We start from the raw sequence: 24,706 nt of genomic DNA, 5'->3' as shown, positions 1-24,706 counted from the left end.
ATGCAGTCAAGTCTTATTTGAAGATCTTACTGTGCTGGAAACTCTCTCATTCTATTTTGGTTTCCACATGAATACAAAAGTTGGTAAAAATCTTCTTAAAAGAGTAAAAACCTCTCTACAGGGTGAATTGAGGATTTCGGTCATGTTGACTTAATTACTAGTATACACCATAATTATTAAAGTACAAAATATTATTATAGACAGAACTTGTCCTGCTTATCCTTTTCAGCAAGTTAGATATGCTCAAACTGTATTAATTTTTTGACATATTAACAAATCAACATAAATGGACAACATTTTAACGAATCTTAAAAAAAATAATTATGTATGCTCTCTCTGGTTCCCCTTTTCAAACCATGAACCCTTCTTATTAGTCTCAAAAAATATTATTGGCATATTCCATCAGTTTTATCATGAAACGAAACAGTATAATAATGTTAGCAGATATTAAAGCAGTAGGATGACACGAGGTCATGACAGTCTGTGACCCATTTCTGTCAGATTTCAGAAAAATTTAGAAAAAGGGAAAATAAGGAAATTTTTGAAACTGTCTGCCAAATCTCTTTTAAGTCTACTCAATTTCATTTTTAGCTCACCTGGCTTATGTCATCACTTGGCGTACGTCGTCGTCCGTCGTTCGTCGTCTGCCGTCTGTCGTCGTCGTCGTGGTCTGTCGTCGTAAACTATTTCAAGAATCTTCTCATCTGAAACTACTAGGCCAAATACTTCCAAACTTTAACTGAATGTTCCTTAGGGTATCTAGTTTATAAATTGTATCCGAAGTTTTGATCTATCAACAAACATGGTCGCCATTGCTTAAAATAGAACATAGGGGTCAAATGCAGTTTTTGGCTTATATCTCAAAAACGAAAGCATTTAGAGCAAATCTGACATGAGTAAAAATGTTCATTATAGGTCCAGATCTATCAGCCCTGAAATTTTCAGATGAATCAAACAACCCATTGTTGGGTTGCTGCCACTTAATTGGTAATTTTAAGGAAATTTTGCAGTTTTTGGTCATTATCTTGAATATTATTATAGATAAAGATAAACTGTAAACAGCAAAAATGATCAGCAAAGTAAGATCTACAAATAAGTTAAAATGACTTAACCAAATTCAACCAAACTTCAACTGAATGATCAGTAGGGTGTATTAAATAAAGTTTGTGTTTCATTTTCTATTTCGTCAAAAAAACATGGCCGTCATGGCTAAAAATAGAACACAGCGTAAAATGCAGTTTTTGGCTTATATCTCAAAAACTCCAGCATTTAGAGCAAATAAGACAAGAAGTTAAAGTATTTATAAGGTCAAGGTCTACCTGTCCTGGAATTTTCAGCCCAATTGGGTAACTGGTTTTTCAGGTATTATGCCCCTGAATTGATGATTTTAAAGAAATTTTGCAGTTTTCGGTTATTATCTTGAATACTGTTATAGATACAGATAAACTGTTAATAGCATAAATGTCAAGCAAAGTAAGATCTACAAATAAGTCAATTTGACCAAAATTGTCAATTGACCCCTTATGGAGTTATTGCCCTTTAAAGACTTTTTTCACAATTTGTTCATCATACTTACTTTAAAAAAATCTTTTCCTTTGAAACTGCTGTATCAATTTCGGCCAAACTTAGGCTAAATGAGTTTCAGAGTATATATATCTAGTATAAATTTTATATTTCATTTCCTTGTATGTCAAGAAACATAGCTCTTATGGCTAAAATAGAACATAGGATAACATAAATTTTGTTTTGCTTTTGAAGAAAATAGGACGATTCAAAGAACATTTAAATAAATTGAAAAGCCAAAATAATCATTGATGAGAGATTTAACCAAAAAAATTAAGGTGAGCGATTCAGGCTCTTGAGAGCCTCTTGTTTTTTTATTCACAATACAGATTAATCATTTTAGATTGTTAGAAATTCTTTAGATTTTTTAGATAAAATACATTCTTTTGATGGTATATTTAAATCAGTTGACAGTTATAATTGTTAGTTTAAACATATTTGTTTATAGTGGATTGGGAAACAAGTTTTGCAACTTATATTAATCCCTTTCCACTTTGCGGGTGCGAGTGCTGCCTTGTAGCGGCATAAGCCTACTCTTTTTCGAAATCTACAAGGGTGTCTTTAACGTGCAAGAGATATGGCTCTCTCTTAACACGGTTCAGCCATTTATCGTCCCCTTCCGACGGACTATCATCGTTTTCTTAAGACCATACTCGCAAATGATTTCAAGGGAGAGCCGAAAATCGAGTTCCTGAAATTTTCATCCCGAACGGGAATCGAACCAGAAACCTTTCTGTTAGTAGTCCGATGCACTAACCACTACACCACGGCTCTCAGTACCAGTTATAATTGTTCTACTCTCTACACTACACTTCCACACAATCCTACCAAGACAAAAATTTCATATTTAATAAAATGTTCTTTTGAAAAATCTCTTTGCAAATGGATTGCTGTAACTTGTTTAAAGACTTTTCTGTAACGAAAAAGGAAAGTAGTATACAAGCTATACTTAATGGAAATGTGGAGATATGATTGAAGCTTTATATCTTCTCCTGGAGAATATATATGTTCCGGACTATATATACGTTTCGGCGACAAAGTGTATCGACAGGTAGTAGGTATTCTAATGGACACTTACCGCGACCATTTAGTATCAGATTTTTTCAATCTCAGTTTATGAGCAAACTCAGTAAACTAAAGACACGTCATTGTTACATTTGGTTGATACATTCAACAATACCTATCGTTATCTTGGTGACATTTTTCGTTAAATAATCCAGAGTTCTCTAATTGTATACTACTAAAATTTACTCAAAGGTACTTACTCTGACTAAATCTAACATAAACAGATGCAGTTGTCCTTTCAGTCTAGATTTAGACATTTCAATTTCTAAAGGGGAAACTCAATTATACTTAAATTTAGGACAAAAGATATGATTTTTCATTCCCTATTGTTAATTTTACAGGCATAAAGGATTAAGAATGTGTGTATATAAACACAGCATTAATGTATTTCTACAAGGGGTTCTCTTTCTGCTACATTTAAAGTCATATGCAAGTTCAAATTTAAAAACTTTTTTCAACACTTGAAAGCGAAGTTTTACTATAGAAAAAGCAGTTTTGCGTGACTTTCATTTCAAAGAAAATCTTAAATATCTTCTCAAAATCAAAATCGTCAAAAATGTACTGCTTTTGAATTATTGTCTTCCCGTATATATATATTCTTATTCGTTGCGTGACAGTCTTTTCGTAAGCAGTACGTGACTTCAAAAATAAACCCACTTGCTAGAAATTGACAACCGGCGTACAGGTCAAGCGCGAGGGCCGGGAAACCCGTGATGCAAGAAAAACTAATTATACAATGTTTCGATCCAAAAAGAAAACGTGAATTCGCCAAATCATGTAATAACTGTTATGAAAAAGTTTAATAAACAAGTTATAGTTATTGACCAAACAAGTCGGTACATTGGATTTTATCTGAACGGCTTGGGTGACCCTAATGAACCCGAACGACGTAGGAGTTCGACCGTTAAAGGGTCACAAGAGCGTGCAGATAAAATCCAATATACCGACTTGTTTGGTCAATAACTATAACTTGTTTATTAAACTCATCTACCAGTACTCCATCATCGATACAGGCTATTTTTTACCCGATTAAATCAAATATGTAATAAATATTATACCTTCATGTGCTACTTTTTGTGTAAAATGAGGTCGAAATTTTGTATATATGCTCAAAATTCAGATTTGTGTCCATATTTTCTTTTTCAAAAGAAAGACATAACATTTTTGTTTTACACAAAAAGATAAACACAAATTATCTTTTGTTAAATAATCGGAAATTTCTGTATTTTATAAGTATCATTAAAAATTAAAAACCAATTGTTCAGAGAACAATTGAAGGTCTTTCCACTACTAAAGATCTATTTTGATATTGAAATATGAAAAATCAGTTTAAAATGTTAATTCCTATGGCTTTATGATGTATTAATGTGAATTTAAAGCAAAGGTGAAAATTTAGAACGTCCTATTAACCTATGACCTTGACCTCAATTTCAAGGTCACAAACCAAGGACCTTAAATCAAAAGACCCTAGGTCTTTAATATGTTTGGTTAATGAGTAATATCACTTTACGCATAATTCTAAATGTAAGATGGGCAAAAACTCCCATTTATTGTCTGCGCACCCTTTCAACCAAAATATACAAGTAAGGACATGTCGCAACTAACAATTTATGAAAAATTATTTGTCGATATGTCATACGGTTTTTGGAAATAAGTGAAAATAAGCCAAGATCAAAATTTAGAATATGACCTTGACCTTTGACCTTGACCTCATTTTCATTTTTTAGGACCAAGGACCTCAAATCTGAAGACCCTAGGTCTCTATCACTTATGGTTTACCATTTAGAAATGCATATCACTTAATTCAATGGAAAAGGGGGAATAACTCTCATATGGAGTCTCCATAAAGCTTCGGTCCAAATGAATATCCTAATCCTTAAGATATAACGAGCAATTTGGTAAAATAAATTTGTCGTAATCTTTTACGGTTGCGAAGGAGTAGTGGCCACAAGAAAAACAGTGTTTGGGGAGATAACTCTTACAATGTTAAGTATTTTGTTACGCAGTTGTAAATTTTAAAGCGTATAAACTATACGATACCATATTTCAAATATCTAAGCGACATCTTTTGAAACATCAATACTATGCAAGAAAAAAAATTAGGCGGAAGAAAAAAAAAAAAAATAATAATAATAATAATCAGAACAAATTCAATAGGTCTTTCCACGGAAAGGTGGAAAGACCTAATTATGCAATTTCTATTCAACAATAACTCATATTTATCAAATGTTCAGGAATAGAGGAAAAACGTCATTTTTTGTTTCATGCTTATCAAAATTAAAAAAATTGCGCTATTTACAGTTTTGCAAAATATGAGTCACATAATCTCCTTTCAAAATGAAACAAACTGCCGTTTAAAAAAATAGGGGTCCATGCACTCGTTTTCAAATTAAATCAGTTTAAATGATTTAAGATTTACACCTTGTAGACAAAATAAAATAAAATATTTCATGGCCCATTTTTGATAATAAAACAGGAAGGAGAAACCTTTCTTTTTTCATCATGGGCCTCGTTTGCCAAGAAGTCTACGTAGTTCTTCTACAGTAATCACTAGACAGTCAACAGAGTGTTTGAGGACAAACTCCGCCCGTGCTGGGGTTTTTAATATTCAATGTTAATTGTACCTATAATGGTTTATGAGAATAAAGATTATGATTATTAATTGATTAGGACTGTCAGTTTTCCTATCAAATCTGTGTGGTTTTCTCCGGGCACTCCGGCTACCAATGAAAACCAGGCCCATGCACGAAATAGCCGAAATGTGGCGCTTAAAAGTGACGTTAAAACATCAACAATCAATGCTTTTTTTTTGGGGGGGGGGGGGGGGGGGGGGGTCGAGTAGGCTGTTCATCATTGAATCGGAGAACGAATCGAATCGTTTTTAGTCTCGCTATAATCGTTGATATGATCTATAATACTAAAATTAGGAGGTCCAATTTGTCAGCCGTCATCACGTAAAAACGACGAATCAAAGAATTCAACTGTATATTTACTAATATAGTACAAAGGTGTAGATTAAAAATTACACCACTCCAGGCCCTTTTGTTTTCCACGTAATTAATATTGCCAAAAATTAAGAAGTTCCGGGTCGAGTGCGATACCGATACCAAAAGTATATTCACCTGTTACCTATTACCTTATCCAGAGACATATAATAGGATAATACAATGTATTATATGTCTCTGCCTTATCTGTACATTCCGCATCTGACAGGCGCACCACCAAACGGTGTATTCAGGATTAATATGCTATATACACGGGTCATAATCACAGGGTTGACACCACTAAATTGTCAAATTGTTACCTATTGTAGTATTTTAACCAGTAAGACCTTCTAAGATAACAAATCTGGACTAAAAATAAGGCGTATAGGTACAGTTTTCAATTTGTTTGTGAGCATGCATGACATAAAACCGCGAATCAAAGAATTCAACTTTATTCATAACTAATATATTACAATGCTGTTGATTAAAAAATACTCCATTCCAGGACCTTTTGTTTTCCAAATAATTAATATTACCAATAATTGATAAGTTCCAGTCCGACGGGTTCAAACAGAAAGATTTGAAAGCAGAGAAAACTGTGTATCTTAAAATCGGCATGACTTTATCAGATGACAAAACTAATACTAAAACAAGGCTTGAGTATAGTTACGTTAGCTTTCCAAATAATTAATATGACCAATAATTTATAAGTTCCAGTTCGACGGGTTCAAACAGAAAGACAGTAAGCGGGATCCGGGATCAGAACCCCCAATGAGACCCCCCCCTGTAATACAAGTTTATTCAGCCAGTCACTTCAAATCCTAAGTTCCATTTAAATCACGGCGACCACATTGGTAAACCAAGATTGTTATTTAATTCGCCGCACAGTAAAATCTATGCAGGTTTTTTTCATGAGATGAGAATTGATGGTGCCAGTTATCAAAATTGCACTTTTGAAGATTTTGCATTGATGATCATTTTTCTCTCTTTTATACTTTTCCAAAAATAATTTAACTTGCTTGAAAGATTATTTCTTTAAAGTTCAAAGGTACGCAGACTATATTGGTATGGAAAAAATACTTATTAATTTTGAATGAGGATGAAAGGCGACTGCTCACTAAGTTCTGAGTCAGTGCACATACATTAGAAATTGAAAGAGGCAGATGTGTGGGGCTTCGAGTGGAGGATAGATTATGTAAATTATGCAACACTGAAGTTGAAGATGAAATTCATTTTTCTTCTTCAGTGTCCTGTTTCAGAAAATAAAAGATAAGAAATATATAACGAATTAAATAAGTTATACAAAATCTATTAAAATGGTTAATGTCATCTGGGAATAATATTATAATTAAAAAAAAAGTAAGTTTATTATTGTGTTCTTTTATCTTCAATTTTTCACTTATTCTTACAACATTTGTATAAACTTCAAGATTATAAAAAACGGTTTTATTTTCTAAAGTGAACATTGATTGGTTAAATATTTCTCGGTGTGTTTGAATTTGTTTGTTAGCTTTTTGGTCATGAATGTTTGTCTCTAATATTTAATTTACTGTGCATTTGTATTCAGATATCGCAGATCAAATTGATTCGTTCATTGTGTAATCATACGTTTTTTGATTGAGTTAAGTCTGCCAATTGATATTTTATTGTATGTTTTTCAATGTTGTGATGTTATGCTATTGTTTCAGAAAAAAGGAGAAGGTTTGGATCTATTAAAACGTTTAATCCCGCTGCAAATGTTTGCACCTGTCCTAAGTCAGGAATCTGATTTACAGTAGTTGTCGTTTGTTTATATAATACATACGTGTTTCTGTTTATATAGATTAGACCGTTGGTTTTCCCGTTTGAATGGTTTTACACTAGTAATTTTGGGGCCCTTTATAGCTTGTTGTTCGGTGTGAGCCAAGGCTCCGTGTTGAAGGCCGTACTTTAACCTATAATGGTTTACTTTTTAAATTGTTATTTGGATGAAGAGTTGTCTCATTGGCACTCACACCACATCTTCCTATATCTATTTATTCAAAGGGAGAAATTTAATTTTAGATACAGTTAATAGTCCTTCGATCATCTATATTATCATATGATTGTAAAACTATATATTACTGATGTATATTATTCCTGTAGAAATCACTCTGCTGACAAAGACTTCAAGTTATTTTGTTTAATATTTGAATAATCCATGTTTAATCAATATATGTAATCACTTGTATGAAATTGAACTTAGCTTATAAAGCTAATTGTACCGTTGCTCAAACTATTGGGCGTCATAATTGGCGATAAAAAATATTTGTATTTGTAAAATGATGCATTCGTATACGATGATACATCACGCTTTCCAAGTTATGCAAAAAGGGGGCAATTAGGCACTGAAGTTTCTGAGCTTCTTAGAAATTATAAGTTTATGAAATTTTGTGTCACGGACCGTACTGTACGGACGTCTACTGTAGTGACGACAATTATTTTGGTCGTGAGTCGATTGGAGTTTAGACTTAATACGTATTAGCATTAACTCATCTGTTTATTTTCCTTTCATTCTAATTTATTGAAAGTAAAGGCAATACAAGAATCACTCAACTTTTGTTTACGACAAGGTTAAGTAGAAAATAAATTCGGTAAATTCCCAGCACTTCCCGCTTTTCGGAGCATCTCGTAACTCATCCTATTAATCATGTTTTACAATCATTTTTTGTTCTAAAACTTTACTACTGCGTTTAAATATGATGATAGACATTCAAGAGTTGCTTTTTAAATTGAACAGAAAAGCGATACAGCATGATTATAGATTTGTTCATGTGGTTAAAACGCAATTTTGTTAACTGTCAAAGTTGGTCGTATTCAGATCTGAATTCCATGGGAGATAACTTATGATCCATTCGGAACAAGAATTTTTTTATGACAACATTCCAAATATGTTCCTGTTTACATGAAATGAAGAAATAATTGTTGAAGATGGTTTTTGAAGAGTCTGAAATATTTCAGACAAGAAAGAACATCAAGCCTGAACCTGTAGAACATTCAGACTTTATTTCTGGTATGACTTGTTTCTTCTGAATGACAACAACTGTCAGTCATAGTGAACCTTCACCTGTTTCAGTGTTTACCTTTACTGTCAAGGATATTTCCTTAACGTTTTACTTCATAACAATGCGTTCATATAAGACAAATAAAGTCAAGAAAATCTTTAATGACATGATAAAAAAAAATCACACAACAGTCCTTTAGAAGAAGGCACCACATAATAATCATGACCCTAGCCAAAAGGAAGAAAACAAACAGGAAACATGATTGGTAACAAATCATAACTTTACAGAAAACTCAAGATTAAGCAACCCCTCCCCCCCCTTTTCCCTCCCACCTAATTCTCCTCCTCGATGTTAACTTAACCTTTTTGATGCCAGTTGTTTTTCAGGGTTCGGTTGTATAATTTCATAAGAAAGATAATATTACCGTTCACATTTGTGACGTGACCTGACAAACAATGACGTAATTCAATATATGATGTGCTGTAATGACTGTTACATTTGAGAGCTATTGTAGAAACATTTTACACTTTTAATTTTCGCTCTTCAAAAACTCCTCCCTCTGATAAATCACATTGCCAGTTGTGACATTGCTTGTTTACAAACAAAAAAGGGAGGTTCATGGAAGAGCCCATACACACGCTCTACACTTATACCAAGGATTTGTATAGTTAGAACTATACAAATACTTGCTTATACTAATTAGATTCAAATAATTGATGCAAGCTATACTTTATTTTAGTTTAAACATGGGTAGGCATTTTGTTTGTGTTATTTTAGCCCTCACTATCATGACTATCGCTCAGGCAAAATTAATCACGAAAATATTATAATGCCTACTCATGTTAAAACTACATTAAAGTATAGCTTGCATCAATTATTTCTTAAGTCACAATAATAAAATTAAATGCACAAATAAATTGCAGAATTTACAGTCTTTATTTGTTTACAGGCATGACTAAGTTACAAATTACTGAAAACAATGGAAAGACTGGAGAGAAAAGTACAGAAGATCTATGTGACCTTTTGTTGAGTCTAAAAATAGAAAAACTTAAATCGAAAGGACCGGTAAGCTTAATTATCATTAGAGTTCAGTATTTCTAAACATGATTGTTATGATACAAATGCAGTATCAAAGGCATACATTGTATCAGTTGCTTATAACAGTACATTAAATTTACTGTATTTTCCACTTAACTGTATTCATCTATCATGTACATCCAAACTGTTTCAGTATTGTCTATATATAGACAGATTTGCATATATGATTTAAACTAAATGGACATACCTATACATTGTACATTACACATTTTTATGATAAGTTTTAAGTACAATGATTTATGTCATGTATGTAATAATTCTACAGTAAGCAGTCAAGCAAATTGTTAAACTTTGTTAAAATCTGAGTAAGTTTTTTTTTAAGAATATATCATGTATATAGAACAAAATTGTATCTGTTGGACATTTTTAACATTTTAGAATGGACTTATTCAGAGAGGGAAGCCACAGGCTAGACAACCAGTAAATTCAAACTATATTCAGAAGAGCTCATTCCCTGATTGGCAATTCCCAGATTTAAAAGTTTCTGAACTTTATGGTAGTGTTGTGAAAGTTGATTCTCCTGATGGCTTTCCATATTTTCCAAATGATAACCACATAGGCCATCAGAACATACCAAAGTTCCCACCACAAAATAATCTTGTGCAGGGTGTAGACTTTAGTTGTCAGGTGTGGCAACGACAGAACTACCCGTATTGGCAGTATAACAGACGTTCAAGGCCAGTACCAGGTCGATCTGACCCAAATGTTAGTGATGGGCCAGTCAATTTGCCAAGTAGAAGCAATACCAGGCTACCAGATATATTAGATGGACCAGGATCCAGGAGTAAATCATCCAGCAGCAGTAAGATTTTAGTCCCAATTTTTAGCTCACCTTTCCTAAAAGGAAATGTGAGCTTTTCTCATCACTTGGCGTCCGTCGTTGTCATTGTCTGTCGTCGTTAACAATTTTTCAAACATCTTCTCCTCTGAAACCACTAAATGGATTTGGATGAAACTTAAAATGATTGTTCCTTAGATTATCCTGCACAAAGTGTGTGCTTCGATTTTTGATCCGTCAAAAAACATGGCCGCCATGGCTAAAAATAGAACATGGGGGTAAAATGCAGTTTTTGGCTTATATCTCAAAAATGAAAGCATTTAGAGCAAATCTGACATGGGGTAAAAATGTTCATTAGGTCAAGATCTATCAGCCCTGAAATTTTCAGATGAATCAAACAACCCATTGTTGGGTTGCTGTCACTTAATTGGTAATTTTAAGGAAATTTTGCAGTTTTTGGTCATTTAATATCTTGAATATTATTAACCCTTACCATGCTGAGTTGTTTTCAGAAATTGTCTAAATTTCGAGTATTTGCAAAAATATGCAAATGATATGCAAATGAGCTGTACCCTGATGCTGATGCATACTGATTACAATAAATCTAAAATAGGTGATCACGGGGTGGGGTGGTTGGGGTGAGAAGGCGGATTTTTTTTTGGCGGAAATTGGCCCCAAAGTTGGTCCTCAGGTACAAAAAGCATCAATTTTGACCATTTTTCGTTCTTTTTCTCGACCTGTAAGTCCGAGAGATGCTAATAGATGCATCCATCTGTAGTTTACATGTAGCGTGGACACCAGTGAACACTTTTAGCACAACAGTTGTTAGGTCGGAGTGAAACTGATCTGGGTTCATCAGTGTAAAGAAGGTCATTTGCACCAAAATTCACCAAATTTCGGAATTTTTCCAATTTTGAACTTTAACTGGACTTGCAACCGGAAGTAGTCGTTTCCTCGGCGTATTTTGATAATAGACACGACCAGTCGTTATGTGCCTTTAGGTTAACGGTATTTGTCAAGGTTTCAGTCCTCTGAACTCCGTGATTCAGACCTTGAAGGTAAGCCCACCCCTCCAAAAAACCCAATTTTGTCCGATATCAAATTTTGAAGTTCGTATTTGAGCTCAAAATGAATATTTAAAGTGAGAAACATGACATGAATAGTTTCAAATTGAGGAAACGTGCATACACTACGAAATAAATGGTATTACGATGACCTCTAAATGTATGGAGCGCCATTGATGCCAAAATAACGGTATTCTGGGTACGGCCGTAATATTACGGCCCCCGCACGACAAGGGTTAAAGATAAAGATAAACTGTAAACAGCAAAAATGATCAGCAAAGTAAGATCTACAAATAAGTTAATATGACCAAAATTTTCAATTGACCCCTTAAGGGGTTATTGTCCTTTTATGACAATTTTTCACAATTTGTTCATCATATTTCCTAACTTGAAAAAATCTGCTCCTCTAAAACTACTCAACCAAATTCAACCAAACTTCAACTGAATGATCAGTAGGGTGTATAAAATAAAGTTTGTGTTTTATTTTCTATTTCGTCAAAAAACATGGCCGTCATGGCTAAAAATAGAACACAGGGTAAAATGCAGTTTTTGGCTTATATCTCAAAAACTCCAGCATTTAGAGCAAATAAGACAAGAATTTTAAAGTATTTATTAGGTCAAGGTCTACCTGTCCTGAAATTTTCAGCCGAATTGGGTAACTGTTTTTTCAGGTATAATGCCCCTGAATTGATAGTTTTTAAAGAAATTTTGCAGTTTTTGGTAATTATCTGGAATATTATTATAGATACAGATAAACTGTTAATAGCAAAAATGTTAAGCAAAGTAAGATCTACAGATAAGTCAATTTGACCAAAATTGTCAATTGACCCCTTAAGGAGTTATTGCCCTTTAAAGACTTTTTTCACAATTTGTTCATCATGTTGACTTACTTTAAAAAATCTTCTCCTTGAAACTGCTGTATCAATTTCAGCCAAACTTAGGCTAAATGAGTTTCAGAGTATCTAGTATAAATTTTATATTTTATTTCCTTGTATGTTAAGAAACATAGCTCCTATGGCTAAAATAGAACATAGGAGAAAATGATTTTTTTTTGCTTTTGAAGAAAATAGGACGATTCAAAGAACATTCAAAATAAATTGAAAAGCCAAAATAATCATTGATGAGAGATTTAACCAAAAAAATTAAGGTGAGCGATTCAGGCTTTTGAGAGCCTCTTGTTTTTTTTTAAAAATATTTAATTTAATTGAAATGAAAAAATCATTTTGAATTTCCAGTTATTAATAAAACAAATATTTGTGTTGTACAATGCACACATTAATCAGACAGCAAAAGTCAAACACAATACCAAGACAAGGTTGGAAGTTTATATTAAGCATTAGAAGATTTAGGATTGATTCCAAAGTTCCCACTAAAATATTTGGTTTGTTACTTTGACAAAGGTATTAACCCTTGTTATACATTGTATTTGGATCACAGCAGCTCATGTCAGAAGTGGATACAGATTAATAGGACTAGTGCATGAACTTGAGCAATTTTAGAATTATATCTTTCAACAAAACATAGCTGTTATTTTGTTTCCACACATTTAGATATAAAAAGTTCAGTAGAGAATTGAGAATGGAAATAGGGAATGTGCCAAAGTGACAACAACCTGACCAAAGAGCAGACAACAGCAGAAGGTCACCAACAAGTCTTCAATGCAACGAGAAATTCCTGCACCCGGAGTTTATTTGCACATGCATAATATTTATTACTTTGTTTCTGTTAAGTGCCAAATAACAAAAGAAACAACACTAGTCATGCTAGTAACCCAGAGGAAATAAGTAATGGCTCACACAGTTTTTATGGCTTAAAATAGAAGGAACTACCTACATGTAGATGTTTTACAATTCAGTGAACATATTGAGTAGCTTTCAACAAAATCAGTAAGAACAAAATAGCACCAACAAAAACCAACATCGCAGCATTTTGATATATATTGACAATTTATGATTCTTTGATAGGCTCATTCGGTTGGTAGGTGACTGTCTCATTGCCATATAAATGTGTTTGTTTAATCCTTCTTACATGATAATTATTTCAGATGATATAGAAACAGATGAAGTACCCTATGGGCCAACATATGATTTAGATGACCCTTTCCTCCGTTCATTAACAGATCAGCAGTTTCCATTGTTTGAAGAAATCACTAATTTACACAGAGGTTCAAAAGACTTTGAATATATCAATGAGAATAGTAATTCTAGCAGCAGTGATGCGTTTAGCCAAAATTCCCCATATAGTCAACCTTCCCCGCTAAATAATCACGTTGACAGTGATCTGAATGATATCAATAACATCATCAATGAATACTCCTATACAACAAGTCCAAGCAGTAAAGTTGTCACGACCTTGGAAAAGTGTCGCTTGTCACCTGATACTGTTGAAGTCATTGACCCCAGTCGTAAACGGAGAGGCCAAGACGGACAACCATCTCCACCAAAACAACCTCATCTTGACTTTCCTGATGCTGATGAAGATGGCGACAGGTAACTATGGTAACAATAAGTCTTTGTTAAGCTCCAACAGTTGATCAAATTTAGTTTGGAGTTCTGGCTCTTGACTGTGACTCACCTTAAAATCACAATGACATGCATGGAACTTATAATATTCTGTGATGCTAAAAAAACAAAACATTAAATTTCTGAGAAAGTGGACATGCTTGAAACTGTTGTTTAAACTTAGGAGACGATTGAATTCAGTTTTAGTAATTAGGTTGTTTGTTGCATATGAATGTGTGGATATACATAAATTACAAATTTACAATGTACATCTTGAAAAATCTAATATACAATGTAGCCTCCGTTAGATTTCTCACTAGTAGAACAATTTCCTTGTATTGATTAATACTTAAAGAGGATTTTTTTCCTTATTTGAAATCTAACCTTTGCATGTATTGTGTGTTTATAATAAATTAGAAATAGTCCTCTCCAATATCTAAAGTCATTTACGACATATATATAAAAATTAGGAGATGTGATAAGATTGCCAATAAGACAACTATAAAATAAGGTCTAAATGAAGTGTATGTAAACAATGATACGAAACAGTAAGGCCTAGGCATGAAATATGAAACAATTCAATTGAACTACAAGTGCCTGAGTCCTAACAAGTGACCAAATATCCAGAATGTGACAGTTTTAAACATGTTTAAAGGCACCTCCCCTCCCATAACCTGGGACAATGGAGTAACGTTACAACATAAAAACAAACTTAAAAAACAATTGACATGAAATGTTTTGGTGTTCTTCATTTCCTGTTTACTTTTGAATGTCATTGATCATTGGTGATGATTTAAAAACATTTACATTCTTTGACTGATGATGACTTTCATTTACTGTTGCAGTGTCCTTCATTCTTTGGTGATTGCTGATGACTTTACAGATGATGATATGGAGAAGATCTTGTATTATTTGGAACTGGACTCAGCTGATCAGTTATCAGAAATAATTGATAAACAGAATAACATGTGGAGGGTAGGTGAACACTTGCCATCTCTGGTTTTATTTTAGAATTGAATGCTTCTTTTTGTAACTTCATTGGGGTGTAAAAGCGTTGACCGAAGTATATTTTGTATGAAGCTCGGAAGCGCTTCATACTTAGAATGTGCGCACGGTCAACGCTTTTACAACCCTATGAAGGTACAAAAAGAAGCATTCAATACTTATAATTACATTTTATAGCTATATGATCATGAAAACACGAATCTTATAATTGTTTTATTTAATTCACATGTGCACTTCATTGTGGGACCACGTGTTATCATGAATGAAAAGTTTTATTAAGTGATGCAATTGTTTTCGGAATAACCAGTGATGTGCAGTTAGCCAATCAGAATAAAGTATTATGATGAAACATACATCTAATGTAATTATTTCAATATATAGCATACATACTTCTAGGAAAGCTCAATGAAATCCTTTATAAAAAAGTATTATACATGAAGGAATTTACTCTCTTGTCTCAATAGCCAATTATTGCAACTTTTCTGGTAGACCTCAGGAATCAGTGGAATACCCAAAATAAAAAATTGCATGTTTTATTTTGATACCTCTTTAATTGTAAGAAGTGAGCCTTTTATTCTTTTTTTTTCATTATTTAGGAATTTATTTGAGCATATTTGATGATGGCAATCATGATAAATATATATACAGTTGTCATCCAAAGGAATTATAACAAAACAAATCATCTTGCATTATTGATTCACACTTTTTACAAGATCATTTATAAAACCATCTGACCCTACAACAATTTTAGCATTCCCATGAAACATGTGTACAGAAAGTTTGACAAAGTCACTAACAAAAGTCCTGTCATTTGTGTAAATATTTTGTTAACTAATCTCATTTGATTATAGACTGCCTTGTTCTTGCATTATTGATTCACACTTTTTACAAGATCATTTATAAAACCATCTGACCCTACAACAATTTTAGCATTCCCATGAAACATGTGTACAGAAAGTTTGACAAAGTCACTAACAAAAGTCCTGTCATTTGTGTAAATATTTTGTTAACTAATCTCATTTGATTATAGACTGCCTTGTTCTTGGCTGTGTTATCAGAGAAGACAGAATTTGTTCAGTGTTTATTAGATCATGGAGCAGATCCAAACATACAGGGAAAGGTAATTCTAAAGTTTATAACATTAAAATGAGTTTGTACTATAAATAGAAAAAAAATCTATTACCTCCCTTAAATTGTCAGGCACACATGTATATCTCTAAAGATGAAAACTGTTTTGTCAGGAATGCAATTTAGATACTGTGGAAATTAATGCGAGGTTTTTATTATTGCGAAAAATGCGACTGAGTTGTAAACGCAATAATTTAAACTCGCATTTTGATATATTTTATATGAATTTAATAGGAGTTTTCTCAAAATCGTAAAAATTAAACTCGCATTTAAGTCTAAAATGACAAAATCACAATAATAAATGCATGCGATAATTTCTTAATTTACAGTTTATGATTAAAGAAATTCTTTTATATAAAAACCATTGATATTAACATTTTACTCTTTTTTATCACTTTGTACATTTTGTATATTGGGTTTATAAACAAAAATCTCTTCGGATGCCAGAGCGCTCTGAGGTAACTATGACCTTTGGTAGGAAAACTGACAAGTCAATTAAGATTTAAGTTTAATACGTGCGACATGGGATGGGATGTGTGTGTTAAAACTTACAACCTTAGAATTGACAGACCAGTGATAGAGTAAATAAAATTGAGAAAGGAAATGGGGAATGTGTCAAAGTGACAAAGTGACAACAACCTGACCATAGAGCAGACAACAGCCAAAGGCCACCAATGGGTCAAGAGCATAGTGGACTAAGTAGTTTATTAACAGTGATACAGTAAATAAACTACTTAGACCACTATGCTCTTGAGACCCCTATTTTGAACAAGACCACTATGCTCTTGAGACCCCCATTTAGAACAGATTTTAGTGGGAAATGATGTAAGTAAAAGCTGAAACTCTGAAAATTCTCTTGAATTTTGTTTAGAATTTTTGTTTTTGTTTACAGATACAGTATTCAGCTGACACATATGACCTAAGGACACCATTAATGTTGTCTGTAGAGAGGGGAGATAACTCTTTAGAGATAACTAAGATGTTACTGGGATCACTAGACATGAATATCAACTGTAGGAGTGAAAGTGACAGTAAGTCTTAGAACAAAACAGACGATAAATTGTGTATTTACATTTTATTAGAATGCTAGAAGATATCGTAACAAGCAAAACCTTTTTTCAAAGTTTATCCAAATGAAATGGATTGAGAATTACAAGAAACATAATTATTTACTTTGAAAATATTTCATACAAATTAAGTCTGATTTCTTACTTTTGCCGAAAATACACATCTAAAGTAATGCTCTTAATGTCTCTAAATGATTAAAGTCAAGACATCATAATATTCGTTGGCTTTGAGCTTTACAGTTCTATCTATTATGAAATGGAGCATGTGGACTGATACATGTTTTTTAATAATTAATTATGTTGGCTGTGTAGGAAATTGTAAGATCAATATTTTTCATTAAAAGACTAGAAAGCCTACACAAATCTGTTTTCAGAACAAATAGTTTTTCAGTGATAGTTTTACATTATTACAACAAAAATGTATCTACCAAGAGAACAAGATACTGTTCTATATTTAAGGTTTTCACATTACAAAAGAGGAGTTATGCCTTGTTATTTTTTTTATTTGTTTATGAAATTCACAAAACAATCTATTTACTGTGGATTCATTATTATTCGTTGTATACCAATTTTCGTGGATTTCATGGATACAGTTAAACCACGAAATTAAATGTTCAACGAATGACAAATTTTCAATAGGCTTGTATGCAGACTTATGCAAAACCACGAAATCAAATATCCACAAACATGTAAGTTTTCCTCAATCCACGAAAATTGGTACCCACGAAAATAAATGAATCCACAGTAAAATGATAATTTGAGTGTACATTGAAAGCTCATTCTACTTCATGCCTGAAGATCATTTCATTTTAGGTTATTTTGTATGTCGCCAGTGTGAGCATTGTCCCTACACACATCCCTTGCCAATAAATCTGTCATTGAAGCAGAACATACAGACTAACATGTAAAGTAAAATTGTGTGCCTCTAATATCAAGAACTTTAAAGTCATGTAAATTCTTTTCATTTCAGGATTAACAGCACTTCATATAGCTCTGAAATCACACAGATTACCCAGCAGTAACCGTGGAGGACTGGATTGTACAAAAACAGTAAAGCTGTTGATAATGAATGAGGCCGACACAGATTTAGGGGTACTTTAAATTTATATCATATAAAATTATACCTTATATTTTAAAAGTGATATTAATTTTGTAAAAATTGTTAGATTATATGAGCAGAACATACAATGAAAAAAATAATAACTAATTTTGTATAGTAATGAAAAGTACACACATGTTTTCTTAATTTATGAATATCTATTTGCAATTAGCATCCACACTACTAAAAAAATGAGGAGACCTAAATACAAAGAAGAAGTAAAATCGCAAAAATACCGAACTCTGTGGAAATTTCAAAACAAAAAGTCCCTAATCATATGACAAAATCAACAGCTGAAGCACAATAAACAAATGGCCAACAAATCTCAAATTTCTGACTAGGTGCAGGCATTTTTTTAAGTAGAAAATAAAGGATTTAACCTGGTTTTACAGCTAGCCAAACCTCTCACTTGTTTGGAAATTGAATATAAACCTGCCTTGGAATGTCAAAATAATACTGTAAAACCAGTTGTTCTTATTCAGAGTAGAAGGCTGATATTTGTTTAAGATATAAAAGACATTTAAAGAATTAAATGGCATGTCTCTTTGATGAAATTGCATTTAATCTTTACAGTGAAATAAGTAAAACATTTTTAAATTATACAAATATTTTATTCAATTGTAATTTATGCTTTTTACTTTAACCATGCAAGTACTGCAATATTAAAACATTTTCTGAAATTTAGACTAGTAAATGTAGACATATATAGATAATATATACTGCTAAATATACTTTACTAAGTCATACTGAATGTGTTTGTAAGCTGGACTGCTTGCCTGTTGCATACTGTTATTTTAAATATAGAATTGCAAGTTGTTAATTTTCTCCAACAGGAAGATAGAAGTAGTAAAACCCCCTTGATGTTGGTCATTGATACCTGTGATTTGAGTCTGGTCAAAGTTTTTATCAATTGTGACACAGAAAAAAACCCAGAAACAATAAGATCAAAGATGAACGCTACAACACGGTCAGGTGACACCGCGTTACACTTCGCTGCGGGTGCTAATTTCGAACGTAAAAAGAAGTGCAATTTGTTACGACTTCTTGTCAACAGTGGAGCAGACAGTAGTATTGAAAACAATGAAAAAGAGAAACCTGAAAGCATTACTACTAAAGATCTGGTAAGCTTGTGATTAAGGAAGAATAATGTCTTTACATGTGAATTATGATTTTTTTTTTTTAGAAAGAATGAAGTCTTTATATGTGATTTATCATCTATGTGCAATCTAGAAATATGTTAAAGCAAAAAAACGTCTAATTAAATGAATTTCTTATGGTCTATACCATTATTTCTACTGCAAAATATCATGATTGTGTTGATCCTTTGCCACATTTTAGAAGTAAAAACGTTCGGACCACCTCCTGACAATAAACTCTGACAAATATATACTTTAAGTACAGGTATTTAAAAAGAAATGTTACAAATCATTCATTATTTGGTTTATTTAAAGATACTTTTAATTCAGAAATTATTGCATGCATTTATTATTGCTATTTTGTCATTTTAGTTTAAAATGCGATTTTATATTTTGCGATATTGAGTAAAAATTAGTTTAATTCATATGAAAAATTTGAAATTGCGAGTTTGAATTATTGCGATCATAACCCTGTTGCATTTTTTGCAAAAATTCAAACATTGCAATAATTTCTGTATATACAATTCACAACTATAAATACACATACAGCTTCACTATTATCATCTATGTTTTGTCATACATTGTTTGTTCATTTACATGTCAATCCATTGTCAGTAGTAATGAAACAAGTATGCTATAAAACTGACACTCTACATGTACACAATTCACAAATAGAATACACATTAATGTCATTTACTACATTTAAGTTTTAAATATCATATTTCAAACAAACTCCTTTTTGGGGATAAATTAACTATGGATGAATAGATTTGAAGTATCAATTAATGGTTGATGATTTATCTAACATTGACACCTGAGGAATATCAAGAAAGTATTTAAGTGATTATGATATCTTTTCTTTCAGTGGAAAGAAGCATTTAAATGTTAGACAAAGAACTAATATGGAGACAGACCCTGACTACCAAACTTACCAACTATGTTACTGAGATCATAAACATGATTGTTATTTGTTACATTTTTGTACTTCTGTGACGATTCTTTGTTTTTTCATTGCGTACCATTTTCCCAAGATTTGTCGTATACAGGTAAACCACAGATTGCAATGTTGAATGAAATTTCAAATTTATAAAGGCTTGGATTTAGAGTTGTACAACTTTTCGTCAATCTAGGAAAATTGTTTCCAATGAAATATTAAGCAATAAATCAACATTTTTGTTAAAACTAATTAATTTTTGTACAGTTATTTGTTTTCTGATTTTGTATAGTTATTTGATTTTGTACAGTTATTTGTTTCCTGTTTTGTTAGTGATTTGTACAGTATAGTAGTAAGATGATAGACTGTGATAGTTATGTTTGCAATATTCATTAACTTTCATTAAAAGTTATTGTTTTGAATTTTTAAATTCACTTAAATTTAAGAGTTTAATTGAAATTAGTGTTTTCTAATCTAGATGATTTCTTAATTCTTGAAATAATTTCAAAATATTTTAATAGCGCTTAGCTAAGTATGTGAAAGCCTTAGCCTTAAGATGAAAAATAAATACTGGTACTCTGGTAGTCCAATATTTTGTCTAAGATTTGTGCCCATTATCAAAAGACTTCTTCTTTTCTTCTTCATGTTCTTAGTTGAAATTATTTGGGGTTTGATCTGTTAATTTCTGTAAAAATTCATTAATTTAGCAAATGTTGATAGAGGCATAAAGGCACAGTCTATTTTTGTCAAAAATGGTTCATTTAACTTTAATATTTTCAAGGTCAGCATAAAATATCTCACTTACACTACAAATCAAAAATTCATTTAAAACATTAAAATGTAAGTTATCAAATAAATTTGTTCAAGCATGACATTAGCATTCCAGAAACCATAAGACCATTCTGTATATAATAATATCAAAACATTACACAATTTGCATCCATTTTTACCATAAAAATAATATTTGGTTTACTTATGTTTACTGTAAATATTTAGTTTTCGAAAAAAGAAATATGTATAAAGTGATTTGTTAGGAAGTGAATTTGTATGTACTGTTTAAAGCATTTAATGTAAATAATGCAATTAATGTTGCCTTGAACTGAAACTTGCTGTGTTAATTTGACAAGTTAAGCAAAACACACATTTGTACATTTGTTATGGATGTTCAGGAAGACAATTTTTATGACAGAAGAACTGAATGAATATTATAAAGTTCACATAGGATTGGTAGTGGTACTGAAAAACAATAAAAACGCAATTACAGCATTATTTTTGCCTAACAATAATTGAGGCTATCTTGCTGATGATGTACATTAACGCTATTTAAAAAAACATTTTGACTTTATATGATGTTTATTGTCACAAAGTACATACTATCACTAGATAAAAATGTAATTTGTAAACAACTTTTGTTGATTTGTTGATTTTGGAAACATTGGCTTCATGCTCTGACCATTGTCGTATGTGTGTTACTTTTGTAAAATGTTTGATCTCGTGATTATTTTGGTCAGAAAGTGTGATGCCATTATTTCCAAAGAATGTACTGTAAAAATGAGTTAAAAAGACATACTTTCATTAAATCTTAGAATTGATTTAATTTTGGAAGAACCTAAATTGATTGTTATGAAACTAAAGGCTAAACAAGGAATTTTATGAACTGCAATAAGGTCTGATTTCAGCTTATAGGTACTTAATTTGTGATCTCATGGACTATAATGACATTTTGTTTGTAACCAGAGCATGAGGAAATAGCTACATGTTTATCAATTATTTTTTTTTTATATATGTCACTTTTATGAAATATAACAAATTTTAAAGATTGGAGGCACAAATGTGCATAAAATAACAATTATTATAAACAATTTACTTAATTTATAGTCAAAATATTTGTTTGGGTGACATTTAAATGCATCCTATGCATTTGTACTAATTTTTAAAGAAATTGGGTGACATTTAAATGCATCCTATGCATTTGTACTAATTTTTAAAGAAATTTAAAAATATTTCCAAAAATATAAAAAATACTTGAATATTTTCTTTGATATCAATATGCATTTTCACATTCTCTATTGATATTGCACCTTAACGTACCAGTTAATTTTAGTATACAATTTAAGTTAAGCAATACAAAGTTACAATTGTCAGTTTATATAAATTTTATATATCTTTTTATTGACAAAACCTGTATGTTTGTGCAATTATTAAAAAGACAAATAATTAAGTTTGAATTTATTAACTTTTGTGATGATCATTTTTGTAGTGCTTGAATAACATTTATATAATAATTATTTATCTATACATATAATACATTTATCTATCCTGTAGATTTATTTTTGAGAAATAGATAAAGTATGTTACAATATATTGTTATATTTTATTGCTGTTAAACTGTTGTCCAAAGTTAGAGAGAGTTTTGACAACTCTCAAACATTTAAGGATGTATTTAGGTGAGGTTTTGGAATTGGTGTTAAATGTTCGGACTACTTGGAGCTTTTCCATACAATACAATGTAAAATATTTTGCCACATAACACCCCTTTATTTTTTCATATAAGACTTAATTGCTCATGAAAGGTCAGTTAGCAAAATTTTAGAAGATTCTTAATTTTCCTTCTTTTGTTTTGAGAACAAAATATTACCAATGCAAGTATAAGGTAAAAGTCTGAGTCTGCCTTTTCCCGCCATATTTTAAATCTCAAATATCTCGAAAAATAGGTCCATGACCTATCAACATGTTTAGCTTATCTTTATCCTTAATAGATGCTTTACAAGCTTATAGTATCAATTTTAATTTCTTAATTTCTTAATTTTTACCTAACCTCACCTAAGTAGATTCTTAACCCTGCTATATATAGAATTGATAATGGAAACACCAAAAATGTGAAAGTATTTTGGTTGTTGTTGGTTGATGTGTTGTCATAATATTTTTTTCATATACATTTGTAAATATATCTAGCTTAAATGTGCCATTAGTTTTCTTGTTTGTATACACCTTATCGCTATTTATCCACCATAACTGTATATCACACAGGTTCCCGTAAAATTTTGACGTCACAATACAAAATATTTGACGCCACAATGAAAAAGTGATTGTACGTGAGTCAAAAGTTCAAGCAGCCGGGTCAGCCGGGATTAGCGATAAGGTGTATTGATTCATGTTTTGTTATAGAGGGGACTTTATTGGTTACACCTCTGTATTTGTTAGCTCATTGTTGAAGATCAGTTCAGTTTCAAGGTTTTAATGTTCACTGTATTACATGTTTGTTTTTGATCTAACAAACTTATAGAAATTAAGTTGCTGAACATGAATGTGATAAATAAAAACCAAATTCAATTATCCATCCATTTTTAAGGTTTATAAAGTTGTTGAAAATTTCTACACCAAGGCAAGTTTTTTTAAGAACATATTTATTTATTGAAGTATTTAATTTTTTTGTAAATTCAGAAAATATTAATTGATTTTAAACTTTCATCAAAGTTTGAGAAAAGGCTATTATACCTTGCATTCTAATAATCATTTTTTATCTTGCCTTTTATCATATTCATATTTGAATAAGGTTGTATATTTTGATTTTATTTCCCCATTACTGCTGATAAGCCTGAAGGCATATAATAATTAACATCTCTGTAAATAATGGAGCCTGGAAAGAAAAACAAATGACTGACCATTCAATTAGCTGAGAGAGTAATAGTGATATCAACATTTATACCATAACATGGGCTTGCTAAGCCATAAATAATGACAGGGTTCAGTCAAATCATTGTTTCTATGATTATATTAAGATCAAATAGTTATCAATGATCTTGTATAATTATTTTAATATTATTCATTTATAATTGTAAATACTATTATAAAATATATTTCAATTCAGATAACATACTTAAGTGTGTAAGAAGAGAGATGAAGTAAAGTTTAGTTGTTTGTTCAGTAGACCAAGAAATCATTTTAACTTTTGTTTATTTCATACGAGAAGTGACATAATATATACATAAGTTATACTTTTATACACAGTATTCCATTTTCATATTTCAGACTTGGATTTGGATTTTACAATTTTGAGTTATTTCCCCAAAGGTTGGACATTGTTGTCCTTGTGCTATGTTTTGTACACATATAAATCTTCTAATTATATGTGTTCTCCTTTTTCGTTTAGTTACCTGGGGAAATTATCAAAGTTAGGAGATGCATTTGTAATTTGATCAAATAGTTCAACATGTTCAAATTGGATTATCTCTCATTAACCAAACCAAAAGTCAACTAA

General features: G+C 31.5%; 1 protein-coding gene across 1 annotated transcript; it reads left to right on the top strand.

Moving 5' to 3' along the window:
* Nucleotides 1-8,500: 8,500 nt before the first annotated feature.
* On the top strand, nt 8,501-22,353 carry LOC134699100 (uncharacterized). Its single transcript, XM_063560789.1, has 10 exons — nt 8,501-8,643; nt 9,585-9,700; nt 10,112-10,535; nt 13,620-14,064; nt 14,922-15,051; nt 16,112-16,201; nt 17,102-17,240; nt 18,247-18,368; nt 19,209-19,496; nt 20,377-22,353. Exons 1-10 carry the CDS (start codon nt 8,562-8,564, stop codon nt 20,398-20,400), a joined length of 1,860 nt encoding a protein of 619 aa, XP_063416859.1. The 5' UTR covers nt 8,501-8,561; the 3' UTR covers nt 20,401-22,353.
* Nucleotides 22,354-24,706: the final 2,353 nt, after the last annotated feature.

The sequence above is a fragment of the Mytilus trossulus genome, unplaced genomic scaffold (genome assembly GCF_036588685.1).
Source record: "Mytilus trossulus isolate FHL-02 unplaced genomic scaffold, PNRI_Mtr1.1.1.hap1 h1tg000024l__unscaffolded, whole genome shotgun sequence".
Classification (NCBI taxonomy): Eukaryota; Metazoa; Mollusca; class Bivalvia; order Mytilida; family Mytilidae; genus Mytilus; species Mytilus trossulus.
This window is presented reverse-complemented; position numbering and strand designations above follow the sequence as displayed.